This window comes from Otolemur garnettii, unplaced genomic scaffold, assembly GCF_000181295.1.
Source record: "Otolemur garnettii isolate 467f Iridium unplaced genomic scaffold, OtoGar3 scaffold00039, whole genome shotgun sequence".
NCBI lineage: Eukaryota > Metazoa > Chordata > Mammalia > Primates > Galagidae > Otolemur > Otolemur garnettii.
This window is the reverse complement of record NW_003852434.1, coordinates 12,574,218-12,587,951: the sequence shown is the minus strand read 5'-3', so window position 1 is coordinate 12,587,951 and position 13,734 is coordinate 12,574,218. Positions and strand designations below refer to the sequence as shown.

The following is a 13,734-nucleotide window of genomic DNA, read 5'->3' as shown; positions in this document are numbered from 1 at the left end:
CAAGAAAAAGTAAATAATGAAAAATTCCATGTGTTTGGGTCATGGGACTATATGTCCAATTTTTCATCACTTTTCTTTACCAACTGACATTTTAAAAACAATAAATAAAAGGTATAAAAGAAAAACCATGAAGGGATGGATCATCAATGGCTCTTAGCTTGACTAAATTTCAGAATTTAAAAACACTTTTCCCTGAGTTCTACTTTGTAAAGATACAGAGATGGGACTGGGCACCTGTGCACTCACAAACACATACGCATGCCACACCACCCACATCCAAACGCATGGGTGATGGCGATGCACGCGGTAGGTGGCTCCTCAGCATGAAGTCCCCCAATCCACACAGAGCAGGGAGGTGTTCCAGCCACATGCTCAGCCTGCCTGTGAGGCACCGTGGGCGACGGCGACCAGGCTGCTCCTAGCGCGCATCCGGGCTGCCGTGGTGCCTGTCATTAGTGTGTGTGGCTTGTGGGCAGCCTGAGGCATCGCGCTCTGAGCAGGACTGCTCCACAAGGCGGAAGGCCTCCAGGAACTCGTTGATGTCGATGTGGCCGTCCTTGTTGAAATCGATGCTCCGAGCAAGGCCACAGATGCAGTCATCCGTGATGTCGATTTTCATGTGAGAGCTGAACAGCGTCCAGGTCTGTCTGAACTCATCCAGGGAGATGAACCCTAATCGGACAGAGGAAGTCACTTCAGTGAATCGTCTAGTTTTCAACGTTCATTTCCTCTAGCATCCTTACAAGGCACCTGCTCCTTACTGTTTAGCAGACAAGAGCACCCAAGGCCTAGTGGCTAGCTTAACCTCCCAAGAGGATCCCATGGAACCAGTGGCCTGTCAAGGGTTCTCAGCTGGGAGCAGCTTTGCTCCCCTCCCTCTAGTAGGCATTGGGCAATGTGTGGAGACAAATCTCTGTTTGTCATAACTGGGGTGGGGGTGAGGTGCTGCTAACTTCCAGCAGTTAAGGCCAGGGTATCTGTGACATATGCTACAATGCACAAGATAAGATAAATCCCAAAACAAAGAATTATATCAGTAGTACCAGTGCAGAGAAACCCTGTTTTAAATAATCTCAAATGTAAACTAATTTATTCTACTTATAAAAAGCCTTACATCTTTGGAGCATACATCTATGGTCAATCTATTTTTTACAAGGATTTCAGTATCATTTGATGGGAAAAGAATTGTTTTCAACAATTATGGGGTTGGAGGACAACTAGATACCCACATTCAAAGGAAAGAAGTCAGACCCTTGCCTCTCACTATATTAAGAAAATTAACTCAATAAGGATCAAAGACCTAACTGTAAGAGCTAAAACTAGAAATCTCTTAGAAGAGAACATAAGTGTAAACCTTTGTCACCCTGGATTATGCAAGACTTTCTTAGCAGTGACATCCAAAAGCACAATTAACAAAAGAAAAAGATAAATTAAATTTTTCAACATTAGAAACTTTTGTGCATCAAAGGATAATCCTAAGAAAGTGAAAAGATAATCCACAAAATCAGAAGGAAAATTTGCAAATATTTCAATCAGAAAAAAATCCTTGTCTCTAGCATATATGAATAACTGTTGCAACTCAGATAAAAGGACCAATAACCCAATATTTAAATGGTAAAAGATTTGAATAGCCATTGCTCCACAGAAGTTATAGGAATGGATAAAAGCACACAAACGCATGCTCAACATCATAAGTTATTAGGGAAATGCAAGTCAGAACCATAAAGTGATACTTCATACCTAGTAAGATGGCTACTACAAAAACTAAAAAACAAAAAAGGAAAATAACAATGTTGGTGAAGATGTAGAGAAATGGGAACCCTCATACTTTAGTGGTGGGAATGTAAAATGGAATGGCCGCTGTGGAAAACAGTTTAGCAATCCCTCAAGAAGTCAAACATAGAATTTCCATATGATCTGACAATTGTGCTCCTGAAAATACATGTTCACACAAAAAAGCATACATGAACGTTCATAAAAGCATCATGCACAGAGCATAATAGGCAAAGAAAGTGGATATAATCCAAATGTCTATGAACTCATGACCAAATAAACAAAAGGTGGTATATCCATTCCCTGGAGTGAACCCTGAAATTATTATGCTAAAGGAAATATACAGACACAAAGGCTTCTTAATAGTATTGAGTACATTGGATACTTGCTTTTCTATTCCTGTGATACTTTACTAAAAAGAAGGTTCTCCAACTCTATCCAGGTTAATATAAAAGTTGTAAAGTCTCTATCTTGTTTTATGGCTGAATAGTATTCCATTGTGTACATACACCACAGTTTATTAATTCATTCCTGGGTTGATGGGTTCCCAGGTTGTATCCACATCTTGGCAATTATAAATTGAACTGCAATAAACAATCCAGTGCAAATGCCTTTAAAATGATTTTTTTCTTCTGGGTAGATACCTAGTAATGGGATTGAAGGATCAAATGGAAGGTCTATTCTGAGTTCTTTGAGGGTTCTCCATACTTCTTTCCAAAGAGGCTGTATTAGTTTGCAGTCCCACTAGCAGTATAAAAGTGTTTCCTTCTCTCCACATCCATGCCAGCACCTACAGCTTTGGGACTTTGTGACGTGGGCTATTCTCCCTGAGGTTAGGTGATATCTCAGGGTAGTTTTGATTTGCAATTCTCTGATGATTAGGGATGATGAGCATTTTTTCATATGTTTGTTGGTCATTCATCTGTTTTCTTCAGAAAAGTTTCTGTTCATGTCTCTTGCTCAGTGATAGATAGGATTGCGCGCTCCCCTTTCATTGATTGATTTTGGTTCTTGGTAATTTCCAGTTATCAACCCTTTGTCAGATTCATAACATGCAAATATCTTTTCCCATCCTGAAGATCATCTATTGGCTTTAATTGTTGTGTCCTTAGCTGTGCACTCCCTATATATTTTTCTAACTTCCCATGAATCTATAATTATTCAAAATTTAAAGTATTTTTCAAAAAATGCTTTCCTTTTTTTATTTCTTGCAAAGTCCTTTCTCTTCTAGGCAATCCTCATTAATGTGCAGCTATCTTTGATGGAACTATAAAGGATCTCACGTCTTCCAGAAATTATTCTTCCTATAAGAAGCTCTCATTCAGTTCACCTTCATTCTGCCCTGCCCTGCCCTTCCACATGGGGCGCTTGTACTGCCCAAGTACTTTATTAGTGTTTGACATTTGTAAGCATTGCTTCTACCTACTTTTTCCCAGAGTGCCTAAGTGGAGATAAATCCGGACAAATTAGGAAGAAAACTGAGGGGTTTGAGGTACAAGACCCTCTGTGCATCAGAAATGACAGAATGGTGAGTGTCTTACCTGAATGATCACTGTCTATGATCCTAAAAATGGTCTCCAGGTTGGATCGGTTTCTATACAGTTTTTCCAGCAAACTGGACTGTATGTTCTGCAAAAAAAATCTCATTTCCTTTCCATGACTTATGTTTAGGCTTGTCCTAACATACAGTTAACACACAATCAACCCTGACAACCACCTGCTCTTGAAATAACCTGAAGGTATTTTACCATCCTCCACCCCAGCCACCCTCTTCAGCTTCCGCTTAATCTTGTGGTTTCAGAAGTTCCCACCTCATAATGAAAATGTTCTAAAATTGACTGTGGTGCTAGTTGCACTTACCTGCAAATATACTAAAAACCATTGAATTGTATACTTTAAATGGATGAACTGCATAGTACGTAAATTATAGTTCATAAATTTGTTTTGTAAAAGTACCTAGCTGTCCAGGCGAGGTGTCTCTCACCCGTAATCCTAGCACTCTGGGAGGTCAATGTGGGTGGATTGACTGAGCTCGGAAGTTTGAGACCAGCCCGAGCAAGAGTGAGACCCCATCTCTAAAAACAGCTGGGCATTATGACAGGTGCCTATATTCCCAGCTACTCAAGAGTTTGAGGTTGCTGTGAGCTGTGACACCACCACCGCACTCTACTAAGGGTCACAAAGTGAGACTCTGTCTCAAAAAATAAAAAGCACTTAGCCAAGATCTCACATAATTACATATTCAATAAATATGTATTGAATAAATACTTTTTTAAAATGGGAGAAGAAGCAGGCTGTGGAGGATAGAACCTGGGCCTTGAAGTCGGACAGATTGGGTTCAATCTCGACTTACAACTTCTGCGACGCAAAGTTCTAATTAATTAATGACAGTGTGACAGTGCTAATAATACTCCCCTCTCGGGTGGTTCTGAAGACTAACCAAGGCAACAGGTGTCAGTCACTTCACACAAAGTCTGACACACACAAACAACTCTGCCTGTTCCTATCTCTCCCCATCCTGCCTTTTGGGGTCTCATTCAGTGGTTATTTCCCACTCCGAATTTTCTGTAAAGGGCTTCGTAGTTCAGAACACACGTGCATCCCCCTCTCCACACCATTACCTCGTGGCTCAGTTGCTCTTTGGCCAAGTCGTCCAGCCAGGACTTGTATTCCAGCGCGTTATCTGTCGAGCTGCTCACCAGCTGCGGCCGCAGCATGCGCCAGGGCAGGCCCAGCCGCAGCACGGACTCCACGGCTGCCGCCCAGTCGCTCAGGGGGATCAAACCTGCAGCAGAAAGCCAACTTGCAGACTTGTCACCCTTAAGCCTACTTTCTCGCCCAACTTTCTGCCTGTAAGTTAGAGAGATAATAGTCGCAGGCACTGTCACTATTTCTCCTGGCCGTGGCAGAGATGGCTGGAAACTGGACTTGCAAGATTAAAACACAGGATTCACGTGAAGCTGAATTCCAAGCAAACGACACAGTCAAAATATGTGCCAAAGACTGCACAAAAATTACTCATTGTCTATTTATCTGTCTAGATCAAACCTCACTGGGCATGCTGAATTTTTTATTATTAAACTTGGCAACACTGGAAGCTACACAAGCCTTATGTAAATAATGTCAGAAAACAGGACACACACGCAGCACAGATGGTGGCTGTTGTTCTTAATTCAATCTCCTGAATTTGGGCTGGGTGAGGTGGCTCATGCCCATAATCCCTGCACTCTGGGATGTTGAGGCAGGTGGATCTCCTGAGCTCTGGAATTTGGGAATAGTCTGAGCAAGAGCGAGACCCCGTCTCTACTAAAAATAGAAAAAGTAGCTGGGCGTCATGGCTGGCGCCAGTAGTCCCAGGTACTTGGGAGGCTGAGGCAAGACAATCACCTAAGCCCAGGAGTTGGAGGTTGCTGTGAGCTGTGTGACACCACGGCACTCTATCAAGGGCAACAAAGTGAGACTCTGTCTCAAAAAAAGAAAAAAAAAACAAAAGAAAAAAATTCTAAATTCCTTAGAATACAGTATTCACTAAAACTCTTAGAAGCCTATAATATGTGTAGACGAGAGAATATTGCTAGGAATTTATAAATGTTACAGCAATTTTTAAAAAGGGTTATATTTAATAAACGTCCATTATACATTTCACTGAGTTGGGCAAAGACCGAATTTTGAGCTTAGATAGTAGATCGTGGAACAGGTAAACACACAACAACCACAAGTCAAGTCCTAGATCTTCTGCTGGTCTGAAATGTACTCTTGTCCCCTCCCCTCCCATGTTTTTTGCTCAGTTCTAGCCTCACCCTGCCCTGACTCCATTTCTTTTTCACCATCTCCATCTATATTTGGCCAAGTTCATATTCTGTTTAAAGCTCAGAACTTCAAAATTTAGAAAAAGATAAATGTTCATTAAGTTGAATGAAGTGGAAGAAGTAGTGAAGTGACTATGTTCATTCATTCATTCATTCAATAAATATGAGGTGCAGAGACAGGTCTTCTGGTCAGCTTCCTTTCTCTATGGGCCTTTTCCTTACCAGTTGCTTCTACATCATACTTCTTAAATTCACCAAGAAGATCTGAGGAATGAGCAAATAATTTTTCTCGAAGAGCTCTCAGAGCGGATTCCTCTACTCTGCTAATCCTGGAACAGAAGATGAGAAGGAATATTTTTAAAAGTTAGTATTAAAGAAAAGTCACAGGTTTTACCACTTTTCTCCTCTCTATTTCTTTCTTTTTTTTTTTTTATTGAATGGTAACTGTGTACATTGATGCACTTTGGGGGTACAGTGTGATGTTTTCACACATAATCCATGACATTTCCATCAAACTGGTTAACATAGCCTTCATGTAACTTTCTTAGTTATTATGTCAAAACATTCATAGTCTACTCATAGAAAGATTCACTTGTACCCTTGCAAGATGAACCACAGAAGTGAACCCTCGAATCCCTCTCCCTCCACCCTCTCCCCCCTCCCTCCCCCCTTCCTCTCTATTTCTTAATGTCTCCCCCTGCCGAGAGCTCGGTTTGGGGAGAAAGAGCTCCCCACTTTTCCTGCTATGCACAAACAGGGCCAGTTTGGGGACCACTGCTGTCCTTGCTAGCACAGGACAGTGGTTGGAGAAGAGGCTCTGGAGAAAGATCACCTTCATGGTGGAGTATCTAACCTCAATCTCCCCATCTGTAAAATATGGATAAGACTGGTATCCACCTCTGCCTCACAGGGTTATGATGAAGGATAAATGGGTAAAAGGCATGCACAGTGCTTAGAAGAAAGCCAGGCACACAGAAAATATTCGGAAAATGTTGTGTTTTCATAATTGTCATGCTTTCCTTATAATGTATTGTTATGCTAAACAGCCAGAAGGCAAGATTTATAAATAGTGAAATAACATGAATTTAATATTCCCACTCTTACTGGGTCAGTAAAGTAATCCTAGACACGGCACTTGGGCCAAAGTAAGTGCTCAATAAATATCTGTAGTTGAGTACAAAAAATAGATATAAAAAGAGATAAAAGATAAACAAACTTTATTTGAAATGTCTCATTGAGGAACCAGTCGTTCTGTAAATAACAATCAGATATCCTATCTTCCCCAGCATTTTATTAAAAATGCTTTTTAATAAAGCATTTTAACCATGGTTGATAAAAGTCTTCATTGCAGTGTAAGGTACTTAGCATAACAGACTTTTAAAAACTGTGAACCACCTAAAACTCATCCCACATTTCATGGGTATGTGAGCATATGTGCTTTTTCTGGAATTTGCTGTTTTGTCAGAGGTTAAAAGAAGTATAGAATCCCAAAACATTTAAAAAATACTATTCAGGCAAAGCATTAAAGCCTTTTTTCTGGTAAACCATAGCCATGAATAGTTATGCAGGGAGGGACCATGGCAATGTTCTCAGGAGCCATCTGGGTGTACAAGGCTCCTAAGCTCTATGGCAGGCAGCATATATTAAGCACTTGCTAAATGCACAGCTCATTAATCCCCCAGCACCCACTGAAGTAGGTATGATCATTGTGCCCATTAGGGAAAGAGAAACAGGATAATGACCTCAAGGTCACAAAGCTAACAAGGGATGTGGCCAGGAGTCCATCTGGACAGCTGGACCCCACGCTGGCTATGCCACTCTCATGAGAGTGGATTTAAACACAAAGGAAAGTGTTCCTCTAAGGAACGAGTGTTTTCTTGAGTTATGGACACTGAGACGTCACTTATGGCTGCCCAGTCAGGGCCCCTCATGTCCAGGTTCTCTGCTGTGCTTAGCACAGCTGACGTCATTGAGTAAATGACTTCTGGGTGACTTAGGTGATGTGGTGCTTAAGAATGCAGTCAGTGAACATTTCCAAGAGCTGAAGATTCTCTGCTGATCTTATTAGAGCAGCTATATACAGGATTCCCTGTCGTGATGCCTTCTGTAATGTGACAACTTAAATCCTATGGAATTAGGTGTCCCAGGCGCCAGCCTTGCCCCTGGTCCCTAATGAGAGGGAGGTGAGGGAGGTGAGGGAGGCTCAGGCGCTGACTTCTCAGGAAGTTGAGCAGATGACTTGCTGCTGGCGTGTCTGACTCACGTGGCGGGTTTATTTTCCCGTGACTCTTCTTTGTGGGTGAGGCTGGCCTGTGTTTAATAACCCTGAGTGATTTAAAATAATACACCTCCACAGCACCATGGGGTTAAATGCTAAATATTAATGTGCTGTTCTCTATCTTCTTGACTTGTGGCAACTTTGTCTATTTTGATTTCTACTCTAGGCTAAATAATTAAAGAAGCTTGTTCACCAGGAGTCTGAGGTTGTTACGAGCAAGGCTGAAGCCATAGCACTTTAGCCTGGGTAACAGAGGCTAGACTCTGTCAAATAATACAATAAAATATCAAATAAAATAAAAAGAAGCTTGTCCGGTGGCACTAACACTGCACCTGTTAGCATTGTCTATTCTCTGAGGCCATCCCCTCTGTAGCGGGCAGCACTGCATAGTGGTTAAATGTGTCGGTTCCGAAATCAGACTGCCTCAATCAAGGCCCACCTTCACTTCTTAGCTGGGTGACCATAGGCCAGCTGGCTTAACCTTTGTTCTTTAATGATCTTATCTGTAAACTGAAATTAACGACAATATGTAATTCATAAGTTCACTGTGAGACATACGTATATTCTTTATAACAGTATGTATTAAAAGTAAGCTCCCATCTAAGGTTATAACTCAGAATCATCTCAGCAGCCACAAGAGGCATTGTTAAATGTGTGCACCAAATTCATCTGCCAAATTTCCAGATAGTGAAGGAACCTCTGGTGCTGGTTTATGGGGTAACACACAGGACTTAAGGATGAGAGAAAATAGAAGAGTAACCCTAGAAAGACTCTGTGGCCTGGGATATGGCTTTACCCAGGAAACACCCATTGAAAATAACTTCTGCAGGAAACAAATGTGTTCCTCCCATTAGTGATGGTAAGTAGACACAAAAAAGTATATGGAGAAGAGACCCCTGCTGTAATGTCCATTCCCAGTTCTCACGTAGAATTCAGATAAATGTAATGATATTGGACACTTCCAAGGTTCTACAAACACTACATTTTTTTCTGAAAAGTACTCATTGGAGAAGTCTTGCCTTTGCCTCATGGTTAGCGTGTGGGTCGCCTTGTTAGCTTGGTACTGCACGATATGTGGGGTCAGGGCTGGTCCTAGTTTGACATAGGCCCCTCTGTTACTGCCAACTTCATAGTAGTTGGAGGCAGAAAAGATGGTTAATACCTAAACCAAAACAAGAGAGAGACAGGCATTTACCATTACTGAAAAAGGCAGCATCCTTGATCCGGTCCAGCCCAACCCAACTTCAGAGACTGCTGTGCCTCTGTGCATCTGTGGGCCGGGCGTGCGTGTGTCCGTCCGTCCTTCCTTCCTCCCTCCCTTCCTCCCTCCCTCCCTCCTCCCTTCCTTCCTTCCTTCCCTCATCCTCCCCCCCTTTCTCTCCTCCTTTCCTCTCTCCCTTTCTCCCTTACTCCCTCCCTCTCTCCCTTTCTTTCTTTCTCTTTCATTCTTCCTCTTTCTTTTCTTTAAGTCATAAATGCTAATAGGGCAGGAGTTGTGGCTCAAGTCACAGAAACTTAAACTCTGATAGGACTTCCACAACATGTTTCCTTCACAATTTTGTCCCAAGTGAAAATAAAAATATTTATTTTATCCCTCCAGGTACCACGTCATAGAAAACACCTCATTTAGTTCAACGCAAAGGCGGGCTAGGTGTGATAAACTGGGGTGGCCGCTACAACCAGCAGCTGTGTCAGTTCTGAAAAGCTGATGTTACCCCCTAAAGTGGAGTGTCCTTTGGCCAGTTGTGCCTCCCAAGGTGCTGTGTGAAATGAGTTTCCTTTGTCAATACTTTGGGAAGTGCTAGACGCTGTATCTCTTCCTGGAAATTTATAATGAACATGGGAAATTAAAGGTTCTCAGAGGTTCTGCAATAAAGAAACTTGTACAGCACGACCATTTCATGAATCACTTCTTGTATTAGTTGAGCCCAAATCATTTTATGCATGGAAACCTGTTATTCCCCTGTAGAGTCAGTACCCTGTGAATACAGAATCCCATCCTAGTGGCATTAAGTTAGGCAATAGCGACACGGCTGGGAACACTGGCCTCCTATTCCCATCCATAAAATGGGAATATATCTGGTGCTTACACTCCAGGTACCAGTGAGCAGTGGCCTTAACCAAATTTTGAGTTTGAAAGAAGCTATCAAGGACTTCATCACTTTGAGCAAGTGGGCAACAAATACTAGACACAGCTGGTCATGGAAACCGAGAGCCTTCACTCATGCAGACAGAGCCACTGGCACCACTGTGGGGACACACAGAGCTGTGCTGCTGCAGAGCCCTCACCCACCTTGCGGCCATGGCAGAATTCGTAGCCTTCGGGCTTGCATTCATGTGACCGGATCAGGAACTGCAGGTTGTATTTCTGTAGCAACTGTTCTGTCACATCAGGACCAAAATAGCAGCCTCCGCCTCGCACAGTGTTGGCCCTGCAGCCCTCCTGAGCCACAGGATCACTCCACAGGATATCGACAACCTGAAAAGACCCAGGTGGTTTCTCTCCTAAAACTAGACAGATACTCATTCAGAGGCATTCATGTGAAAAGACGGGGGTGAAGAAGCGGGAGAGAAGGAGGAAGAAGAAGAGAAAGAATGTACTTGAATAAAAACACATGAGTAAATTTCCATGCAATAGATATCTGACATACATTTATATTTGGGGACCCGAAGTTTCCAGAATTTTTGATTACTCACAAAATGAGTGTGTGCATGTATAGATTAGTTGACAAGTAAATACCTACATTTTTTAAAATAAACCTCATGTGACAGGACAGTGTGTCAAACACATACAGTGGTCCTGAAAGGTGCTTGAATTGTGGCCCACAGTCTTCCGTCAGTGCCAGCGCCCCAGGCTCCTGGACCCTTGTCCCAAAGAGGATATGGAGGTCCTGGGACTGGCACGAGAGACTCTCCTGCAGCCTTCACAAGACCCCAGTTATGATCCTGGGAAACTACAATCAGATATTTTATCTCTTAATTTTAAAATTTTAAAAAGAACTTGCAGAAGAGCTGTGCAATTTTTCTAGCAGTTCAGATTCTACCCCAGTGTTACTACTCAGAAAAACACTGTTAATCTAACATAGCTCGGGTGAAAAAGAGTGTATTCTGATTGCTGACGGCTAATATTTCCCATATTTACTTTTAAGAAAAAAACTGCATTTGATTTGTAAGTATCAGCATATTACTATGAAGTCACATTTTGCAAAAAAAGGGATTCATGTTTTAAAATTTCAGTTCTAAATTGGTGAAACCCACATCAATAACCCTCGGAGAATGTACCCTAAACTCACCCTCTCTCTCTCTCTCTTTCTCTCTCTCAAGCCTTTGGCCTACTACTTTTAGCGCTTAATTCTGAATTATTTTCTTTACTGAGTGGACCATATGGAATTGCCGTTTTTGTAGGTTAAATACCCGCAGGTTTCTGTAGCTGTTAGCACAGCCACACAAGCCACTGTCATCACCTCACCCTGGACGTCTTCAGCTGTCTTCTCAGGGACCTTCCTGCCAGCCCTGCCCAGTGAAGTGCACCCTCCGCTTTGGTGCCTGAGCCATCTACTGTGGCAAGCACTGCGGCCCCTACTGGGTACCCACCCTCCCCCTCCTCCAGCACGGACAGAGCCCTGCTTGTGTTCAGTGGGGACGTCCCTTCCTGAGCGCACCTCACTTTCCCAACCTCCCCTGCAGCCACGTGAAACTGCAGGGTGTTCTCGCCCTAAGTCAGGCCACATTGGGACGTGGCTGGCTGTGTCACAGTCCTCAGAGCTACATGTAGAACGTTTTCGTTATTTGACTCTGTGCCTACACAGAGTTCTCTTCATGAACTCAACTTTGGTCATGGATATCCTGTTTCAGCACTGGCCTTGTGACACAGTTCTGGAGATTTGGGGAAGCTCTTCTTAGCTCTGGCGACAGAGGACAGAAGCTGTTAACAGGCCCTTTTGCCCCCAGCTACAGCGGGGTCTTGTTGACACACAAAAAATGGCAACGGCTTCCCGGGATTCGGGGTTCCTTTGGTTCCGTTCTTTGTTCCAGGTTTCATTAGGCAAATACTGATGAGAGAGAGAGACAGAGAAAGAGAGAGAGAGAAGCAAACACACGCCCTGGTTTGCGTGGCAGGAGCGGGTGCGGTGCGCGGCGAGCAGTCCTGGGTCCCCCCCGCCGCACCCACCTGCCTCCACTCCTCCTGGGTGGGCGCCAGCAGCTCCGCGGTGTCGGCGTCGGGGGCGCGGGGCGCGGGCTCGTCGCGCTCGCGGAGGGCGGGGAAGCCGGCTTGTAGGCGGCAGCGCTCCAGCTCCAGGTCCACGGAGCGCCGCACCTGCAGCTCCCGGGGGCCGGCGGGCGCGGCGCAGGGGATGCTGCAGGAGCGGCCGGCCTTGCAGGCCGGGTCCGAGCCGGGCCGGAGCGGCGAGGCGGGCAGCGAGCGGCTCTGCGGGAGGAACCAGGGCACGGGTCTGTCCGCCGGGCTGGCCGGCGCGGCTCCTCTCTTCCTCTCCGTCTGTTTCTCGCTCTCCTTCCTCGTTTTGCACCTCATGGTGGAGACAATCTAAGTAAGTCCAGAAAGAGATACGGACGCTTAGGATGACACTGGAGGGCCTTTCTGAGAGACATGACACGTTGGCATCCAGGTCAGCCTGAGCACCGGGAACCAGTGCCTCTTTGTGACCCATCTGCTCCTGGCCGGAACAGGTCAGTGGAGACCCTGCCAGGAAGCCTGAGAAACATCTGTAGCCATCTTCAGCATTGAAGCACAGGGCCGTGGGCTTGTAATTTTTGTTTGTATTTCCTTTTTCTAATAATTTGTATCTACTGCATTTTACAAAAGCGTTGATTTGTCACAAATTTGAGTTTATAAAACCTGGTCCTTCAGAGATACTTGGAGAGACTCTATCTAGGTCCGGGCCTCCCTGGAGGAGCCTACAGAGGCTGGGACAGGAAAGGTCGCTGGCTTTCCTGCTGTCTCTCAGATTCTAGGACAATGGAGGAGAGAGAGTGTGTGGCTGACAAGTGTGAAGAGGAAAAACTTCACTCTCACTGGGGGGGAGGCAGCCCCCAAAGGCACTTGACAGGAAGTGCCATTGTCCCCATCTTCTCCCTGCTGCAGGATAGGGAAGGAGGGAGGGAATCACTTCAGCCTGGACCTAATCATCAAAACACGCTTCTTGCCAAAAGGAACTGAGTACAGGTCTCCCACTGGCTCACGGTCACCACAGCCCTGGGACTGGGCTGAGCAGGAGGAGGATTCTGGTCACAGGACAGAGGGGTCAGGCCACACAGCAGATGGTGGCAGTGAGCAGAAAAGAGAATGGCCATCCCTGGAGGGCCCTGGTGAAAACTGAGGGAGACGCTTCTGCAAGGATGTCAAGATAAAGGTCACGTTCATAAAACACCTGTGTGAGCTCGTAATCAAAGAACAGGAACTCTCTGCAGATACATCTAAGAACTGTGGGGACACCAGAAAACCATGTCCCAGTGCGGACTGGCTTAGGGTGAAAAAAAAGGACACCCAGAGAGGGTCAGCAGAACTGAACGACGCTGAAGAGGAGTCCAGAGTGAATGTATAGAACAGAGGTAACTCTGACACTGGACAAGGGCTACTCACTTTCTCGGCAGCTCCGGTCCCAGGCTTAGTGGGTAAAAGCCCCCAGACGTGAACTAGCACATAACCATCTTCTCCCACACTGCCGGCTCAAGGGAGGGCCAGTCCGCCAGTCCGAATCCTTTCACTTGGGTAGTTTTACTTATTTATTATTTTTTTATGAGACAGAGTCTCACTCTGTCACTCTGTCACTCTGGGTAGAGTGCCATGGCATCATCATAGCTCACAGCAACCTCACACTGTCGGGCTCAGTGCTCCTCTGGTCTCACTCTGTC

At 44.7% G+C, this 13,734-nt stretch overlaps 1 protein-coding gene across 1 annotated transcript in view; it reads right to left on the bottom strand.

Moving 5' to 3' along the window:
• Positions 1-323: 323 nt before the first annotated feature.
• The window catches only part of PPEF2 (protein phosphatase with EF-hand domain 2), a 29,088-nt gene continuing 15,677 nt past the window's right edge, over positions 324-13,734 (bottom strand). The window contains exons 10-16 of the mRNA XM_003790131.2: positions 12,032-12,406; positions 10,154-10,339; positions 8,880-9,022; positions 5,805-5,911; positions 4,395-4,558; positions 3,315-3,402; positions 324-672 (exon numbers count right to left, since the gene is read on the bottom strand). Of these exons, the coding sequence (XP_003790179.1) occupies positions 419-672; positions 3,315-3,402; positions 4,395-4,558; positions 5,805-5,911; positions 8,880-9,022; positions 10,154-10,339; positions 12,032-12,406 (1,317 nt within the window). The 3' untranslated portion in view covers positions 324-418. The remainder of the gene's footprint in view (positions 673-3,314; positions 3,403-4,394; positions 4,559-5,804; positions 5,912-8,879; positions 9,023-10,153; positions 10,340-12,031; positions 12,407-13,734) is intronic.